This window comes from Neoarius graeffei, chromosome 22 (genome assembly GCF_027579695.1).
Source record: "Neoarius graeffei isolate fNeoGra1 chromosome 22, fNeoGra1.pri, whole genome shotgun sequence".
NCBI classification, from domain to species: Eukaryota; Metazoa; Chordata; class Actinopteri; order Siluriformes; family Ariidae; genus Neoarius; species Neoarius graeffei.
In genome coordinates this window covers 10,176,838-10,196,710 of record NC_083590.1, presented here as the reverse complement: position 1 = coordinate 10,196,710, position 19,873 = coordinate 10,176,838, and the positions used below count along the sequence as shown (strand labels likewise).

General features: G+C 42.5%; 1 protein-coding gene across 9 annotated transcripts in view; it reads left to right on the top strand.

The window, feature by feature from the left end:
• LOC132870624 (NACHT, LRR and PYD domains-containing protein 12-like) overlaps positions 1-19,873 on the top strand; it is a 56,556-nt gene that overhangs the window by 31,248 nt on the left and 5,435 nt on the right. For 5 of the 9 annotated variants that reach the window (XM_060904358.1, XM_060904356.1, XM_060904357.1 and 2 more), the window contains one exon: positions 17,530-17,703. The exons of 1 other annotated variant lie outside the window; for it this stretch is intronic. In XM_060904358.1, coding sequence (XP_060760341.1) covers positions 17,530-17,703 — 174 coding nt within the window. Of the gene's footprint in view, positions 1-1,776; positions 3,512-17,529; positions 17,704-18,330; positions 18,582-18,711; positions 19,280-19,873 lie in introns of those variants that run through there. 3 more of the 9 variants (XR_009651153.1, XR_009651154.1, XM_060904361.1) reach the window with 3 other exon arrangements.

Below are 19,873 nucleotides of genomic sequence, written 5' to 3'. Positions count from 1 at the left end.
ATAATACAGTTCTTGGTCATTGCCTGGTAACAGCACATTTATAACGGGCCATGTCTCAACAGACTAAGAAGTTATTTCAATGACATTTAATAACATTTTGTTTATCCTGAGGACCGAAAGTAAATGAAAATGTGAACAAACCTTAGCTGTAATAAGATGGCGACCACCGGCTCCAGGGACGACCCGCTGATGTAGGCATGTTACCCAGCCTGACACAAAATATTTGTAGGCATCCAAACTCTTACACGCTTTCAGATCAATACCTGTGTATGGCGATGGTTTTTTAACGACATAGGTATACAGATCATGTGGGCCGAAGTCAGGTAAAGATGAGGGCTTCGTGTACTTCCGTACGTCAGTGAACAATCCTGGTGGAAGCAGGTAAACGTCGTTCTCTAAGCCTGCTAACCTCAATTTTTGCAAATACCTCTCCCTCTGCTCGCCCTGTAAATGCCCTACGTCGCTGGATAGTGAAGGTGTTTTCTGCATCTCGCTCCTTTTTCTTTTATGTTTTTCGTTTGTCGCCTTCCTCGCATTCAAACTGATTCGAGCCGTGCCGTCCAAAATGGCAGCGTCACATGACTTGGTCACGTGAGTGAAATACCTCAATAGAACTAATAACTAATAGCCTTACTGAAAGATGAATTGAAAGAAATAGCTGGGAGTGATGCAAAGAGGAGTAGAAGGAGCCAGAAGTAAAAGAAAAGATGTAAATAATATATTAGATAAGAAACATTAGTTTTTTTTAAACTTTTGCTCTGTAGACAAGAGACACTGTGACAGATTCTTGGAAAAAGCCAGGACATAATACAAGAATTAAGTGTAATTTGGAAGACAACAGGTATCTCTCACTTAAATATTGAGCATGATTTTTCACAAAGTCATTTTGAAAGGCCCATCAAAGTTTTCTTTTATTAACATTTCTTTAAATTGTTATTTACACATTTTTTTACTTTTATTTTGATTAAGAGATAAAATACATAGGCACTTATTAGATATTTCAAGGTATTTTACATGGATCTTTCATTTTAAAAGAGAAAACTGTTGATGGGTATTTTATATGGCAAAATGAAGACCAAGACTAGTCAAATATTCACTTGTTGAGATCAATTTTTTACTTGTAGGAAATGCTCAGAATACACCATATAACACCTAAAATGGCTTGGTGTCCGGCTTATACTGGGGGGCTGTGCCCCCCAGACCCCCCCTTTTCCTTGGATTTCTTATTTACAATTTCACAGCCCTGAATATGTCGTGGAAAAAAGACATCGTCCATAAAAGAGATAGCGGAACAGTGTCCGGGTTAGAAGAAGTACATTCTTCAAAGCTACATTTTCATCTAATTTTTATAAATAACAATTTTTTTTTTGCCACTTATGTCATTGATTATAAAATATGGCATCAAATAGATACACATTATTGTTAAATTCTGTTGCTTTTCTATGTTAAATCTATGAAAAAATGTGTTCTATAGCATCTTTAAATGTTAAAATCTCAACAGCTTCAGGGGGCTTGCAGCGCCCTTGACCCCTGCTGATAGTTTCTTACATTCCTCTATTTTTTTCAGTTACTGCTGGGATCCCTGATTAATGTGATTCATAATACAGTATTGTTTAAAAGTAGTTGAACAATGATTCAATGAACAGCTAAAACTCAAACTGTGCTTGATAATATATTTAGAATATAGTTAGGTTTTTTTTTTCTTTTTTATCAGACATGTAGTTTTTAGGTTTGTTTACCTGACATGTTTCGACGTACGACTGTCGTCTTCCTCAGAGTGTCATCGGATGTTATTGGTGACACATCTTTTATCAGCTGATGTTTCCAAAGGCGTGGCCTTCCTGTCTGGATTGACAGGTCGGTCACGCCTTCTACTGTCAGTTCGTCCCCTGCAAGATGGCACTCCAGGTATGGGAGAGCATGTATGCTCCCTCATCTCGGTTGATGGTCCTCGGGCTTCGCTTACGGATCTCCATGGCCTCCCTGATCCAGCGCTGATGTTTATTATCTTCTGTGCGGATGACTCTGGCATTCCCCCAGTCCATAATATGATTTTCCCTTTTGCAATGATCTGTTATGGCTGACTTATAATTTTCCTGTTGTGCCTTTTCTTTTATTGTTCGGGTTTGTCTTGTAGCTGTCTCCTTTTCGCACTCTTTCTTATGTTCATTTTTTCTTGTGTTGAAACTCCTTCCTGTCTCCCTAATGTAAGTTTTATTGCATAATTGGCATGGAATCTCATATATGGTGTTGCATCTGTTGTCCGGATGTATTCTGTCTTTGGGATGAACCAGGATCTGATGGAGTGTTGTGTATGGTTTGACAGGTGTGTTAATGTTGTATTTCCTCATTACTCTTTGAATGCGTTCAGTTATTCCCCTAATGTATGGTAATGTCACTACTCCCCTGTGTTCTTGTTTGTTTTTTCTCTTTCTTCTGTGTTTTGTTGTTTTTGACCTGTTCCGCCCCTTTGGATATTGCCCATTGTGGATATTGACATGCCTTCAGTGCGTGTTGTATATGTTGTTCCTCCTGTTCTTTGTCCTGTGGATCTGTAATAATTGCTGTGCGTTCATGTAATGTTCTGACTACTGATATTTTGTGCATTATGGGGTGTTCGGAAGTCCAGTTTAAATATTGGTCGGTGTGTGTGGGTTTTCTGTGTACTTTTATTTTGATGTCCCCATCTTCTGTGTGATGTATTTTTAAATCCAAAAATGCTATTGACTGCTCCGTTTCTTCTTCATGTGTGAATTTTATATTACCGGTATTGTCTATGGTGTTGAGATGGTCGGTGAGTTGTTGAGTGTGTCCCCTCTTTACTTTTTCTAGTATGTCATCCACGTAACGTTTCCAGAGTGTTGGCCTGTATTCTGCTGGTATTGTAGTGAGTGCTTTCTGCTCCAGATCTTCCATGAAAAAGCCGCACATGATGGCTGATAGTGGGTCTCCCATGGCAAAACCTTCCTTCTGTCTGTAAATTGTATTCCTGAACTGAAAGTATGTGGATGTGGCGATGAATTGAAGGAACTGAGTGATGTCTTGTACAGTGAGGTTTGTGCGTTTCCTGAGCGTCCTGTCTGTTTTTAATTTTTCTTGTACTATCTGTATGGTGGCTTCCGTGGGTGTTCTGGTGAAAAGAGATATGACGTCGTGTGATATGAAAACTTCGTCTTGCTGCATTTTGATGTTTTTTAGTTCTTCTGCCAGTTGTTTTGAGTTTTTGCAGTGTTGGTCTGTGAGTCCTAGTAATGGTTTAATTATTTCGGTGAGTGCTTTTGATAAGTTGTATGTGACTGAACCAACGCTATCTACTATGGGGTGTAATGGTGTTCCTGGTTTGTGTATCTTTGGTGTGCCGTAAATCCTGGGGATGACGTTGGCTGTGGGTACTAAATGATTGTATGCCTGCTTATCTATTTTATTTTCATCGAGTAGTGGTTTGAGTAGTGCTTTAAGTTTCTTTTTCTTGTCTTCTGTTGGGTCTTTTTTTAATATTTCAAATGCGTCGTCAGTGAGTAATTCAATCATTTTTCGTTCATATTCATCAGTGTCCATAATAACTGTTGTTTTGCTTTTATCTGCTGGGAGGATTGTGATGTCTTTATTTTTTGCTAATTTTCTCATGGCTTTGGCTTCCTGTTTGGTGATGTTACTGGGTGGTGGTTTGGCCGTTTTCAATATACCAGCTATTGCGTTTCTTAGTGCTGCTTTTTGTCCCTGATCCTGTATTTTCTCACATGCTAATTCAGTTGCCAGAATGAATTCATCGTGAGGTATATTGTTCGGTGTGACAGCGTAGTTGAGTCCTTTTGCTAGTATACTGCGTTCTGCTTGTGAGAGTTTGTACCTTGATATATTATGAATCCATTTTTCATTGATGTGTGCGTGCTCCGGTTCTGCCTTCTTTTTCTGCGCGATGAGTTTGTCCAGTTTTTGGATTTGTCGGGTTTTTGTCATGGTGAATTCCTGTTCGTGTATGTCTGCCAAGTGTCCGTGTATTGCTACTTCCATTTCCTTGTTTTGGGGAAACCGGCGTTTGAAAGTTTCCGTCTCCCTGTGTAGTTCGCTGTTGATATTATTTAGTTTGTCCGTTGTGCACCGTATCCGTTCTTTTACCAGAGTCATCCGCACTTTCCTGATCATCTTTTCCACGTTTCTGGTTGGAATTGGGTTCTTGATGTTCAGGCTGGCCGGTACGACTTCCTCATCCCGGCAGCGCAGATTGAATCTCAGGTGATTCCTGTAGCGTGCCCGTTTCCGTGTCAATCTCTCTATGCGGCGAAACTCCTTGATGCTTTCATCTCCGTAACTTATTCTTAATCTTTCGATTACGTTCATTATGTCTTATATTAAATATAGTTAGTTTTTTTTTTTCTTTTTTATCAGACATCTAGTTTTTGGGTTTGTTTACCTGACATGTTTCGACGTATGACTGTCGTCTTCCTCAGAGTGTCACCGGATGTTATTGGTGACGCATCTTTTATCAGCTGATGTTTCCAAAGGCGTGGCCTTCCTGTCTGGATTGACAGGTCGGTCACGCCTTCTACTGTCAGTTCGTCCCCTGCAAGATGGCACTCCAGGTATGGGAGAGCATGTATGCTCCCTCATCTCGGTTGATGGTCCTCGGGCTTCGCTTACGGATCTCCATGGCCTCCCTGATCCAGCGCTGATGTTTATTAACAAATTAAGCCCTGAGGGGGAGCAAGCCGGAGCGCACTCCGGAACCTCGGACGTTGGCTCCGGCAGCTATTTACACTGGATCTGGTGTAAATAGCTGCCGGATCATAATTACAGTAAACTAGTAAATCCAGTAAAGGAAAAACTTGAGACTGAAAGGTTTTAACAGTCATCCAAATGACTGAACGTAAACATTGCTACAGTAACATACCAGCTACTGTTGTTGACATTAGCTAGTGCTAACAGCTAGCTGCTAGTGCACTGCTACAACTACACCGACCCTAATAATACAGTTCTTGGTCATTGCCTGGTAACAGCACATTTATAACGGGCCATGTCTCAACAGACTAAGAAGTTATTTCAATGACATTTAATAACATTTTGTTTATCCTGAGGACGAAAGTAAATGAAAATGTGAACAAACCTTAGCTGTAATAAGATGGCGACCACCGGCTCCAGGGACGACCCGCTGATGTAGGCATGTTACCCAGCCTGACACAAAATATTTGTAGGCATCCAAACTCTTATACGCTTTCAGATCAATACCTGTGTATGGCGATGGGTTTTTAACGACATGGGCTGGGTGCGATTTGCTGGGGGGGATGGTGGGGATCATCCCCCCCTCTGGTTTTTATCTCTGCTGAAAAAAAATCCTCGGGGACAACCCCGTCAATAAAACAAACAAACCAAAAAAAAAGTTGACATGATAGGCATGTTGTGACACAGTTTTCTATAGTCTACATTGCACTCACTTTCAAAATGACCCGAAGTGGCAGCTTTGATGTTCACGAACGTCCCCAGCAAATAGATACATTGTAGATAATAACAATATCTTTGCGTTCTCATAGAACGCAAAGATATTGTTATTATCTACAATGTATCAGTGTATCTGCAGGGATGCAAACAGCGCGCCTTTTGGCGGATGCCGCCTTTTTCACGGCCGGTTTTTTTTTTTTTTTTTAGGGGGGGGCGTTGGAGTGGAGTGTCTGATTATAATTTCAAAGTAAATTCTGTATTAAAATTACTAAATAAGCAAATCCGTTACAGTCCATGAAACGGGAAGTATAAGGATGAGGAAAAAAACAGTTTAAATCGGAAAGCTGCGCACAATGTGAACTGCGCCATCAGAGCAAACTGTTCATTTAGTATTCATGCATTTTAGTGATTTTCGAGTCACTGTCCATTTAATCCGGAGGGAGAGAAACATCACAGCAACGCGACAAGCAATGCGAACTTTGTTGTGTGTTAGTGTTCGTGTATTTAGTCAGAGAGATAGGAAGATGAATTTACTATCTCTGGTGTAGTGTTCGTTTTCATTTAGTGTTATTCATTTGATATCATCGGATGTTATTGAGCTGTTAGCCTATTGTTACCTTAATTTTGTGACGTTTCATGATTTAAAAAAAAAAAATCCCCCCTTCTGGTTTTTTGACAAATCGCACCCTGGACATGGGTATACAGATCATGTGGGCCGAAGTCAGGTAAAGACGAGGGCTTCATGTACTTCCGTATGTCAGTGAACAATCCTGGTGGAAGCAGGTAAACGTCGTTCTCTAAGCCTGCTAACCTCAATTTGTGCAAATACCTCTCCCTCTGCTCGCCCTGTAAATGCCCTACGTCGCTGGATAGTGAAGGTGTTTTCTGCATCTTGCTCCTTTTTCTTCTATGTTTTTTTTGTTTGTCGCCTTCCTCGCATTCAAACCAACTCAAGCCGAAGTCCACTACATGTCCAAAATGGCGGTCGCATTTACGAAGGTCACGTGACTGAAAAGGGTCTATAGTGACAGGTGTAATTAATAGACAGGGAATAGAGGGCGCTGTGGTTCTTGGGTGTTGTAGTTCAGATCAGCCATGTTTGTAGTCTGACTGGAAGTGGTGCTCTCTATCACGTGACTGACAGGCAGCGGTGGACAGTAACCAAGTAAATTTACTTGAGTACTTAAGTACACTTTGAGTATCTGTACTTTTTTTTTTAACTTATGACTTTAACTTCACTACATTTGAAAGACAAATATTGTACTTTAATCTCCATTACATTTCTGTCAAGGCCCTCGTTACTTGTTACTATGAAGCAGTTTAGAACAGTGGCAGCTCCTGAATTTTTTTTTCAGGGGGGGCAATTTTCCCCCGTTATGTCTACATGGACCATAAATGTCCACAGGACTGAAGTAAATTGACCTAGGTAGCAAATCAATTGGCCAAACTTGTTTTTGCCTGGTAAATTCAGGTATCAAAATAGACAATATCTCTTCTCTCCACTAGGTGGCAACACTGAACAAGTTAAAGGTGGCAAACTAAGGAAGATTCATTGTGAAGCCTTCAAAGCAAAACATTTGGCATCACAATCAATTAATATTACATTACTCATTTTCTCATATTATTCCAGTATTCTATAATAAGTAGACACATACATTCTTAATTATAAACATATTCTAATTTCTTCATTCTCACCTCATCATTGTGACGACGAACTGCTAGCCGATACCCCTCATCCAGCTGTGTGGCAATGTTTACTCTCCCAAAGGCTGAAAATTTCAGACAGCTGTCTATGTGAATCTTTGAATTCTCGTGCTTCTTCACTTTCCCTGAGAGATGATGCATATCTGTAACTCCGTTTATGGTCCACACTGCACCATCTGCTGTGCTACTTCCAGGGTGGAAGAGAATGCAAGGGTAGCAAAAAAGAGCATTGACTACATCACAGCCAGCTAGCCAAGTTTTCCGGTGGTACCAGTTCTTGTTAAAACCTCTTGAGCAGGTCTTCTCCCCCTTCGTAAATACTTGCTTCATGTTTAAATTCGGTCTAGGAGGTCCTAGCTGTTTGATTGCTGTTTTCTCCTCATTGGTACGACGACTAAAGGGAACTTCTTTCAGAAATGTTATCGTATTGTTGCACTCAACACTCACCATCTTCATAGAATGTTCACACATTTCCCGCGCAACAGGCGTATGATGAAAACACGCTGCTTGTGCTAGCACATAAAACCTAATAGAAAATGCATTGGGAGCATGATTTTTCGAAAAAAAAAAAAAAGTACGTACCATTACTGTCAATGGGAGATTTTGGGGCAAATCTGAACCTGACAGAAATCGCACCAAAAGGGCGTGGCTACACCAGACGCGACCTTAGCCTGATTGGACGATGACATTACTGTTGCCATGGTAGTAGGAGTAGATAAAAAAAATCATCTCCCTGTTTGGGAGTGCGTCGCCCAAATCGCCCCCATTAACGAGCCGCCAGTGGTTTAGAAAGTGGATGTTTTTTCTTTTCTAAAACATGATTGGTTTTTTCACAGGTGACACTGAGACAGCCGATCAGTAAACACTAGGGTCACATCACATCCATGGACTATAAAATCGAGTTCAATTACATTGCAGTGTTATTTGAACACGATCAGTTGATGGCAGAATGGAAGGAGGCGGTTCTTCTGGGGAAAGGAATAAAGATTTGTTTCATTTTAAATGTTTGCTTTGTTTGCCTAAAACAAACCACATTATGGCCTCCAAAAACTCGCATTCCAATCCAGTGGCGGCTCCTGAATTTTTTTTCGGGGGGGCAATTTTCCCCCGTTATGTCTACACTGACCATAAATGTCCACAGGACTGAAGTAAATTGACCTAGGTAGCAAGTCCTAGGTAGCAAGTCAATTATCCAATGATGTCATAAGGTGACTCATTCAACAGGTACATTTATAGGCAGTGGCGGTTCTAGGATTTTTCTGAAACAGGGGCTGCTATGGGGCCATATGTAACCTTCAGGGGCCAACAGTGTCGCTACCATCTTTATCCAGTGATAACACTGCTTAGGTTATAAGGCTACCAACCTGATTTGTACATTTTGTTTAGTGGATTGCATACTGTTATACATCATACCTATATTGCTTATTTTTAAAACTTACTCTTCTACAGTATACTGCTTCTTGGCATCTGTGGGCTCTTCCAAACGGCATCTCACTGTACTTGTATACTGACAATAAAGAACATCTACTTCTACGCTACTATCCAAGCACATGAATAATTCGGTACCCTTTTTCAAACTTAAATAAAACATTATGAATCAGTAACGTTTGTCTCATCTCATTATCTGTAGCCGCTTTATCCTGTTCTACAGGGTCGCAGGCAAGCTGGAGCCTATCCCAGCTGACTATGGGTGAAAGGCGGGGTACACCCTGGACAAGTCGCCAGGTCATCACAGGGCTGACACATAGACACAGACAACCATTCACACTCACATTCACACCTACGCTCAATTTAGAGTCACCAGTTAACTTAACTCACCAGTTAACTTAACTTCTATAGTGCCCTCAATACCGTCTACGGTCCAACCTCATCCAGCTCGCCCCCTCTCCTCAGCGCAGACGGAAACACACTGATCTCGGACAAGGAGAAAATTCTTGAGCGTTGGGCGGAACACTTCGAAAATGTCCTTAACCGCCCCTCGAACATCAACAAAGAAGCCATTGAACGACTGCCTCAGATTCCAATTGATGAGTCACTGGCTGATCCACCAACTGTAGAAGAAGTCACAAATGCCATTAAGCGCCTCTCCAGCGGCAAGGCACCTGGTGCTGACTCTATCCCTGCAGAAATCTATGCCTGTGGCTGTCCCAAACTGACGCAGAGCCTCACTAGTCTGTTTAACACCATGTGGACTCAGGAAAAACTGCCGCAGGAGCACAAAGACGCCTCTATCATCCACCAGTACAAGCGCAAAGGGGATAGAAAATCGTGCGATAATCACCGTGGCCTCTCCTTGCTTGTCATTGCGGGGAAAATCCTGGCCAGGATCATGCTCAATCGCCTCAACGCACATCTGGAACGTGGCTTACTTCCAGAAAGCCAGTGCGGTTTCCGTGAAGGCCGCGGTACCACCGACATGATCTTTGCAGCCCGACAACTCCAGGAAAAATGTCAGGAACAGAACGTTGGACTTTATACTACCTTTGTGGACCTAACGAAAGCCTTTGACACTGTCTGCCGTGAGGGTCTATGGAAGATCATGGCCAAGTTTGGCTGTCCAGCTAAGTTCATTGCGATGATTCGGCAATTCCACGACGGCATGAACGCAAGGGTATGAGACGATGGTGAATACTCGCAGCCCTTTCCCATCTCCAATGGCGTGAAACAGGCTGCTCCTACTCTCTTTAGCATGGTGTTCTCCGCAATGCTATCTGACGCCTTCAGAGATGGTGATATTGGTATTGGCTTCCATTTCCGCACTGACGGCAACCTATTCAACCTCCGTAGACTGCAGGCAAAGACTAAAGTACGTCATGACACAGCCCGTGATTTCTTGTTTGCTGATGACTGCGCACTGAATGCCAGTACCCATCACGACATGCAGCAGAGCGTGAATCTCTTCTCCAAAGCCTGTGATGACTTTGGCCTCATAATATCCACCAAGAAGACTGAAGTCCTTTACCAACCAGCACCAGGCTCACCCTACACCGAACCAAACATCAAAGTCAATGGCGAGAGATTAGCAGTCTCAGAAAAGTTTGTCTACCTTGGAAGCACTCTCTCGCGCTCAGCTAACATTGATGAAGAGGTGGCCTACAGAATAGCTAGAGCAAGCACAGTGTTTGGCCGCCTGAAGCAGAATGTGTGGGAGCGTCGTGGGCTCAGCCTGGAAACTAAGCTCAAAGTGTACCGAGCAGTTGTGTTACCATCTTTGCTCTATGCATGTGAGACATGGACCGTCTACAGCCGACATGCCAAACAGCTCAATGCTTTCCACCTGAGGTGTCTAAGAGCATTGCTCCGCGTCAAGTGGCAGGACAAAGTGCCCGATACCGAAGTTCTTAAGCGTGCTGAGTCAGAGAGCATCCATGCCATCCTCCTATGCTCTCAGCTCCGTTGGGCTGGTCATGTCTGTTGCATGGACGACAGTCGCCTCCCGAAAAGACTGCTATATGGCGAATTGTCAACAGGCAAGCGCTCACTGGGGCGTCCAAGGATGTGTTACAAAGACACCCTGAAAGTAGCCCTCAAACACTGCTTGATCCCGAATTCTTCGTTGGAAGGGTGTGCTGAGAACCGGTCTGCGTGGCGTTCGCTTGTCAGCTCGGGAGTAACAGCCTTCGAAAACAAACGCATCCGCGACAAAGAGCAGAGCCGCATGAGGAGGAAAGAGAGACAAAGCGCTACCTGTCAACCTGGCCAGACACCAAGGATTCCCTGCCCTCATTGCGACAGACATTTCTCAGCCAAGATTGGTCTCATCAGCCATCTTCGTACCCATCCCAACCCCCAGTGATCAGAAGTCTTGGTCCTATTCGAATACGAATGACGAACAACATCATCATTTCATTCTGTGTTCACAAAGGGCAGATAAAACAATCAACAACATATAGGATAGGAGCACATAGGATAACAGAGGAGCAACAACATCTCTCTCTCTCTCTCTCTCTCTCTCTCTCACTCACTCACTCACTCACTCACTCACTCACACACACACACACACACACACACACACACACACTCTCATTCTCTCTCTCTCTCACACACAGACACTTCAGAAAAGAAGAATTCTCCGATTGCCATGCTTTGAGCTAAAACGCCTGACAAATTCATCCAAATCCTTTCATCATTTGACCCTGCACCATCCGATAGAGCTAATACAGAAATATGTCACAAAATAAATAACCCGTATTTCTATTCAAAATGCCATCTGACAACTACAAATTGTTATTTTAATAAATAAAATGCAATTAAGTACATTACACCCATACAACATGGCATCATTACCTAGAGGGTTACTATTACAGCTAAAGCTGAACTACATACAAGTCTAGAACTAAAGTCGACCCTTAAACTGTGCATTTCTCCTCTATGCAATCTCAATTAATACCATTTCCAGAAATACCGGTACAATACATTGTATTATTTGTAGTCATCTGGTTTTGCCTACTACATCATGTTTTCTCTGACCTGGTGAAGAGGGGCTTGGGCTAGCAGACTGCTACTGCAGTTGTTGACCGCTCTGTGGCACTGGTGCCTGCGTACTTGTGCTGCCCTTGTTTAAACCCTCACTTTCAGTTTTTCTTTTGATAAGAACCTGCTGAATTCCCTGCGTCTTTCTTTTCATGCTCTCTCTGTCTCTATATCTGCCAAACACGATAGTTAAGATTAACACAAAATCTTGAGCTTTGAATAAACAGGGCAAAGCTATTGCTATCTTACCAAACAAATTACAACTTAACATCGCTAACAAGCACACTGCCACCAACAGTTTGGGGGTGGAACTGCACCAGTATTGAATTCTCCGGTTGTTCTTCTCGCCAGTTGATTGACAGAACAGGGGCACTTCAGGGGCCAATCAAATTAGAGGCGGTATAGGTAGCCAGACATTATTGACACTTTTTTGTTTTCTCTCTGCATATCACAGTTCCATGCCACTTCTGTCCACTAGATGGCAGCACATTACAGAAATCTTTTCCCTGTAGCTACCTAAGCTCACGGGCGCAGATAGAGGGCGGGACGGGGGGGATTCGTCCCACCCAGATTTAAATTCACCTCGTTCGGTCCCCCCCACTTATAGGGAGGAAAAAACGTCTATGCTGTCTTTCTTTGCATAAGGCAAGCCTCACGGAAAAATCAAAAGACTAATTAACATTCGGTTTATTGAGGTGCACAGCAGTACATACATAGTTGCAACTGCGCAGACTGCACGGGTTGCGAGCTCGAGCTTGGTTGCTATGGTTACCCACAACAAGTTTGACAGGCATATCGGGGACAGCGCCTCCTAGTTCAGGACCCCAACACGGCATGATGAAGGGTGCCGAAAGGCAGAAAACGATTACATCGTTTTTTCAACAAAAAAAAACGGTTGTAAGTAAACTGTGCCTTACTTTATCATATCACCTTGCAATTTTTTGATAGTCTGTTCAAAGTAATGTCGTAGTGAAAGTAAAATCGTACGGAGTAGAGATGCCTTTCTGGTAGCCTCCTTCTTTCGGTGGTAGCCTGTAGATACAGTGCTCAGAAGGCAGTTTTAATGTTTAATCTGGCGTTCCCTGCCATAATTTCAGAGAGCATATTGTTTCATAAGGAAACTTTGCGAAGAGTTGTTGACTGACTGCCGCTCACGCAACACACAGGCATAGTTAGAAAGTCAGGATGCACTGGTTTACACTTTATATACACACACACACACACACACACACACACGTAGCCCAGCCTCTCGCTATGTTTAACAGTTGGAACTTAGCGGTTTTAAAACTAGTTTTGCAGTTTTGCAATTTCTATGCGTGATGATAATGTGTAAACTTTGGATTTCCATAGGCTATGTTAAAATGTTATCATTGTCCTGGCCTGCAGGTAGTTCCTGGTGATGGCAGTGAGGGAGGTGAAATAACATGTATACACACTACCGTTCAAAAGTTTGGGGTCACCCAGACAATTTTGTGTTTTCCATGAAAAGTCACACTTTTATTTACCACCATAAGTTGTAAAATGAATAGAAAATATAGTCAAGACATTTTTCTGGCCATTTTGAGCATTTAATCGACCCCACAAATGTGAAGCTCCAGAAACTCAATCTGCTCAAAGGAAGGTCAGTTTTATAGCTTCTCTAAAGAGCTCAACTGTTTTCAGCTGTGCTAACATGATTGTACAAGGGTTTTCTAATCATCCATTAGCCTTCTGAGGCAATGAGCAAACACATTGTACCATTAGAACACTGGAGTGATAGTTGCTGGAAATGGGCCTCTATACACCTATGGAGGTATTGCACCAAAAACCAGACATTTGCAGCTAGAATAGTCATTTACCACATTAGCAATGTATAGAGTGGATTTCTGATTAGTTTAAAGTGATCTTCATTGAAAAGAACAGTGCTTTTCTTTCAAAAATAAGGACATTTCAAAGTGACCCCAAACTTTTGAACGGTAGTGTGTGTGTATATAAAAAAAAAAAAACTCCTTCTCACCCCCGGCGGGGGGGAGTGGTATCCATGTCATCCTCAAGCTCGGGTCCTCTACCAGAGGCCTGGGAGTTTGAGGGTTCTGCGCAGTATCTTCGATGTTCCTAGGACTGCGCTCTTCTGGACTGAGGCTTCAGACGTTGTTCCTGGGATTTGCTGGAGCCACTCTCCCAGTTTGGGGGTTACTGCCCCAATTGCCCCCACGACCACGGGGACCACGCAACCCTTGACCTTCCACATCCGTTCCAGCTGCTCTTTCAACCCTTGATACTTCTCAAGTTTCTCATTTTCCTTCTTCCTGATGTTGGCGTCAGCTGGGATCGCCACATCTATCACCACCACCCTCTTCTGCTCTTTGTCCACCACCACTATGTCCGGTTGGTTAGCCAGGATCTGTTTGTCAGTCTGGAAGCTGAAGTCCCACAGAACCTTGGCCCTGTTGTTCTCAGCCACCTTCTGTGGTATGGCCCATTGGGACTTGGGTACTTCTATTCCATACTGGTTGCAGATGTTCCTGTATACTATCCCAGCCACTTGGTTGTGCCTCTCCATGTACACTGATCCACCCTGCTACTATGTGCTGGACTGTTTCAGGGGCTTCTTTGCACAGTCTGCATCTTGGGTCTGATCTACTCTGGTAGATCCTGGCCTCTATGGCTCTTGTGCTTATGGCCTGTTCTTGTGCTGCCATGATTAGTGCCTCTGTGCTGTCTGTCAGTCCTGCATTATCCAGCCACTGGTAGGATTTCTTGATATCATCCACTTCCTCTATCTGACGGTGGTACATGCCATGTAGGGGTTTGTCCCTCCATGGGACACACATATATATATATATATATATATATATATATATATATATATATATATATATATATATATACACACACACACAATGGAATCATTTGCTGACAGCTCAGTCCCCCCCCAGTTCAAAAATCCTATCTGCTCCCCTGCCTAAGCTATAGGCTGTGGTGTAAAGTTGCAAACAACATTCACAATCGAAGAACAGTTTGGCTCCACAATGACCAATTCCAATTACGCCCTATTCACTATTCACATTATTTCAATATTGTATGATGTGAATGCTATCTTTATAAAAGATATGCCCAACAACTAAATAAGGAAACCATATTTTTAAAAAATACATATTTATTTGCCAATCTTGAAAGTACTGTTCTACAGAATGTTCTGTAAATAGATTTTGTACTTCAAAGTCCATGACCAGCAAGAATTTTACAGACTGTGCAACTTAAGGACAACAGGAAAGTGCACTTACTGTAACAAAACATTGTAAATAGTTGGCCAACATAACAATAGCAGTTGAATAAATAGATGAGTGGATCTTTAGATCTTGCAATTACTGGTATTTACCAAGGATATTACCAAAGTGCTAACTCTCAGAGCAAAGTGTGGCAAATATAAAAATGCACATTGAAAACATCAAAAGTGAACTGATTCTGTGACTGTGTGTAAGTGTGTGTCACGAAGTCAACCAAACCCAGAAAAACACCACGGTGTCTTTGCCTCGTAGAGCTAACTTGAACACTCCACAAAATTTCACGCATTGGGTGAGCTGGTTTAATATGTGCCTGTTCTTGCTCACCTCATCGTTGTGGCGGTGAACTGCTAGCCTGTAGCCCTCATCCGGTTGTGTAGCGATGTTCACTCTCCCAAAAGCCGAAAATTTCAGGCAGCTGCCCATGTGAATCTTTGACTCATGTTTTTTTTTATTTTCTCCGACAAATGATGCATGTCTGAAACTCCAGTGACCGTCCAAGCAGTGTTGTCCGTGGAGCCACCTCCAGGGTGGAAAAGTAAGCAGGGGGAGCAGAAAACCGCTGAGGCATCCTCGCAGCCAGCTCGCCAGGATTTGCGCTGGGACCATGTTGAAGTAAAACCTCGAGTATATGATTTCCCCACTTGTCGAAATTTGTTTTATGTTTAGATTTGGTCGAGGGGGGTCCAGCTTGTTTTGTTGCTAATTTAGCTCGATTTGATCGCTGACTAAATGGAACTTCTTTTAAGGACCGCACTGAATTGCCTTCCACATCCTTCTCACCTCAGAAACTGAGTGGATCGAATGCAACTTTGCCGCGCTTCACAGTGACGAAAGCACGTTAGGGCAAGCCCCGCGGAACCCATAGAGATTGCATTGAAGTGTCAGTCAGGAGAAAAAAAATATATTAACATGGGACTCTATCAGTGAACTCTTGGGCGATTTTCAACGTGACCGAAATCGCCCCAAAAGGGGCGGTACTCTAGAAGCAAGACCACCCTGATTGGACAGTGATACCCAGAGACAGATTAAAACGGCCTAGAGCAGCACTGGTGAAAGTTTGTTAAAAAAAAAACTTTTTTTTTTTCGTTTTGGCAGTGCGTCACCCAATCACCCTTATGCACCAGCCACCCTTGTTCCAACCTGCAGAAGCATATGTAAACGTATGTAAACATTTTATTCCAAGAGAAAGCTTGTAATGAAGTTGTCTGTGCTTTTAGAGCTAGTGATAATGTTGCGATAGCGATGCAGTCTGGTTAGTCAAATGACTTTCTATGGATTTTCCCGCCAAGTTGCCATAGCCTTTTCCACGGCTAACACGAACACACAGCTCGTTAACTTGCACACTGTTAGTTAGCATGTAAAAACGGAATTATCTGAAGTCTTTTCAGAAATATGTTTAGCATAATTTTGCCAAATAAATAGAATGTAGAAATCTTTCTTTTCTAGTAGCATTAGCTACCCAATATGATTTCAAGTTTGAAAAGAGTTTGCTAGCATGTCAGGTAGAGCTTCACTGACTAGCTAGCTTAACGTTAAACCACCATGATGGCACAGCATGCGTTCATTTTGTGAATTCACATTTCTGTCTTTAACGTTGTAGCTTTTGTGACCTTGCATAATTACTATAGCTACTACGTATTTTTTACCAGTAGCCAAAGAGAGAACCTAGCGAGCATCTTATTGATGATTCTGCTTGGTTGTAAGTTGTTTCATTTTGTAATGTTCTACCAGGTGTTTATTCTCCAGGTTCTACAAGTTAGTCAGTAAATCCAGTCGGTTGCTTCAGAGGCATTAGGTTTTGTCAGCGTTGTGACAATAATACAATGCATTGACAGAAAATTTATTTTTAATACTTCAGTATTTTTAAAAGCAAATACTTCAGTACTTTAAGTAAAAATTTGACTGGACAACTTTCACTTGTATCGGAGTAACATTTGACCAGTGGGATCTGTAGTTTGACTTCAGTAATGCAGTTGGGTATTTTGTCCACCTCTGCTGACAGGTGACTGGTGTTGAAATTACAGCACTGTTTATATGTGCTCCCTCTTTTTGAAGGATGAAAAAGTAATTAGAAAACAAACATCGTCATAAATTACACTGATATTTTTATTCCTCCGACACTGAGAGGTGAAACCGGTATGTTTTCAGGTTTTCTGTCCATTTTTTCTGAAACTCTTGTTCGCACTCTGTCTCAAGAACGAGTGGCTGAATGTTTGTAGGATTTATATGGAATAATCATTGTTTACTTCTCTGATTCTACAATAATATAAATCTATAGTGTTCTATAAATGCACTCTGTAGACTCTGGAGAAACAAGTTTATTGCCCCTGTGTAGTGCACTATAAGTCTAGTAGAGAACCATCTGAGATTCAGTCTCTCTCTCTCTGATTAAAGTTCATGGTCTCTCTGCTGTTCTCTGTTCAGCTTCAGCTGCTGATGGTTTAATATCACACACAACAGAGGAGAGAAACTCAATATAACACTCAGTATTATCATTATTAATTACACTGTTAATGAGAATAAACAGGTGATATTAAATCCTCATGACATTCTGAATAATAAAATTAATTTTACACTCATCTTTAAAGTAAGAATTAAACCAAGATGAAAATCTGTTGATGAAGTGTGTGTCATTGTGTCTCTGCAGGTTGCGGGGTTGTGGTGTCTCAGATGAAGGTTGTGCTGCTCTGAGTTCAGCTCTGAGATCAAACCCCTCACACCTGAGAGACCTGACTCTGAATAAGAATAAACTGGGAGACTCAGGAGTGAAGCGTCTCTGTGCTGTACTGGAGAATCCTCACTGTAAACTGGAGACACTGGGGTAAGATCATCTCTCTGAGAGTCACATGACCTGCTCCTCAGTAAGACACATTCTCTAATAGCAGGGTTCTTGCAGGATTCAGTAAGTTAAATTTTAGACCTTTTTTAGACTTTTTAAGACCATTATGAAAAACGTTTTAGACCAACACGAAGCATTACAACCTGCCTTACCCCCGCCTTTCCCAAAAAAAGACAATCGAGTTCAATTCTCAAAACAAAGTCATTGGTAAACTGACTGTCAGGGATACAAACTGTGTGCTTATTTATGTCATATGGCAACATTAGTACATTATGTCACATAGCAACAAAAGTACAAGACAATAGAGTGATGCATACAATCTATACAATATCCAAGTTCCTCGGATTGACCAACCTGATGGATTATAGCCCCCCCCCCCCCCCCAAAAAAAAAAAAACGACCAAAAAAATCAGTTCAATTCTCAAAAACAATGTAATTTTGTATTGCGTCTGTAAATGTCAAACTGACAATCAAGTAGAAGACAATTTCTAGTGATACATACAACCTATACAACCACATATCTGAGTTCCTCTCCTTTAGCACTGATCTCAGCTTCAAGGGCTTTCACTTCAGCAACTTTTTCTTTGTGTGCCCTTCTGAGGTCATTAGACTTTGAAAGTAGCTGAGCCATCTTGGAACCAGCTCTGCTCTCCGCTTCTTCAGCGAGTGCATCTGCCTCCCTGGCAAGACAGGAGGACACATCTTCCAGGCTCATCTTCCTCTTCTTCAGGTCCTCCAGAGCCTGCTCTGCCAGCTTCCTCTTCTGGCCCTGGGCTTCCTTCTCTTTTCTAACACGCTCCTGATCCAGAAAGAGTCTGTATTTTGACTGAGCTGCACCCACAGATGCCATAAGTTCCTTGGTGAGGGGAACCTGAGTGACACCTCCATGCATCGCAACAAAGTCACATATGAGCCTTCGGGCAACAATCGTGTCCTCTTGAATGTTTTCAGTCAGTATTTCTTTGTTCACTGAAAATCCCCTTTCAACAGAGGCCTGGCCATGGGAAAGCAGCAGCAGCTTCTGACAAAAACTCAAAGCAGCAGGATAAGGACAGTTTAACTGCTCACACAAGAAGGTGTCTAGGCGTCTCTCGAATGGTTTGAAGGCAAGAAATGCTTCGTTTACCACTAGTGATCAGCAGATGGCGCTGAATGACCACTGAACAACTGTGGGAAATGATGCCCAACACAAAATGAATACAGGGTGACATACTGTATGTCAACTGCCCAGTGCTTTAACACTGAATAAACTCATTTTTATGAGAGGAGCCTTGCTTCTTAAAAGTTGAGTTGAAAGGTGGAAAATGAGCAAAACTGCAACAACTCAGCACACTAGACACCATTAAACAAAGAAATCTACATGTAGAAATCAATTCATTCATGTATTTACACATTCTCCAATTCACTGATGAAAAAGATTAGCACTTAACACATTACATTACACACAAAACATATTACTAATGGACATTTTCCCCGTGGAGGTAGCAAGTTATCAAGAGAGTGTGAGCAGAACACAGCTCATCTCATCTCATCTCATTATCTCTAGCCGCTTTATCCTTCTACAGGGTCGCAGGCAAGCTGGAGCCTATCCCAGCTGACTACGGGCGAAAGGCGGGGTACACCCTGGACAAGTCGCCAGGTCATCACAGGGCTGACACATAGACACAGACAACCATTCACACTCACATTCACACCTACGGTCAATTTAGAGTCACCAGTTAACCTAACCTGCATGTCTTTGGACTGTGGGGGAAACCGGAGCACCCGGAGGAAACCCACGCGGACACGGGGAGAACATGCAAACTCCGCACAGAAAGGCCCTCGCCGGCCCCGGGGCTCGAACCCAGGACCTTCTTGCTGTGAGGCGACAGCGCTAACCACTACACCACCGTGCCGCCCTCAGAACACAGCTTACACGGGCAAACTTAAGTCCCACCTTTTCGACGTAAAAAAACACTTGTTTATACAGCTCACTTACTTGTATGTGCGTCAGAAGGTCCTGTGCGGTTCCATGACCCATGAATTGAGAGTCTATGTAACGCGACTGCACCTCTCCATTGCTCCAGAAACGAATGTGGAGGTCCAGCTATTTGGATTTGGTTGATGTGTTGAAGCTCTCGTCAAACATTAGCACATACTGGCCGCTAATTGA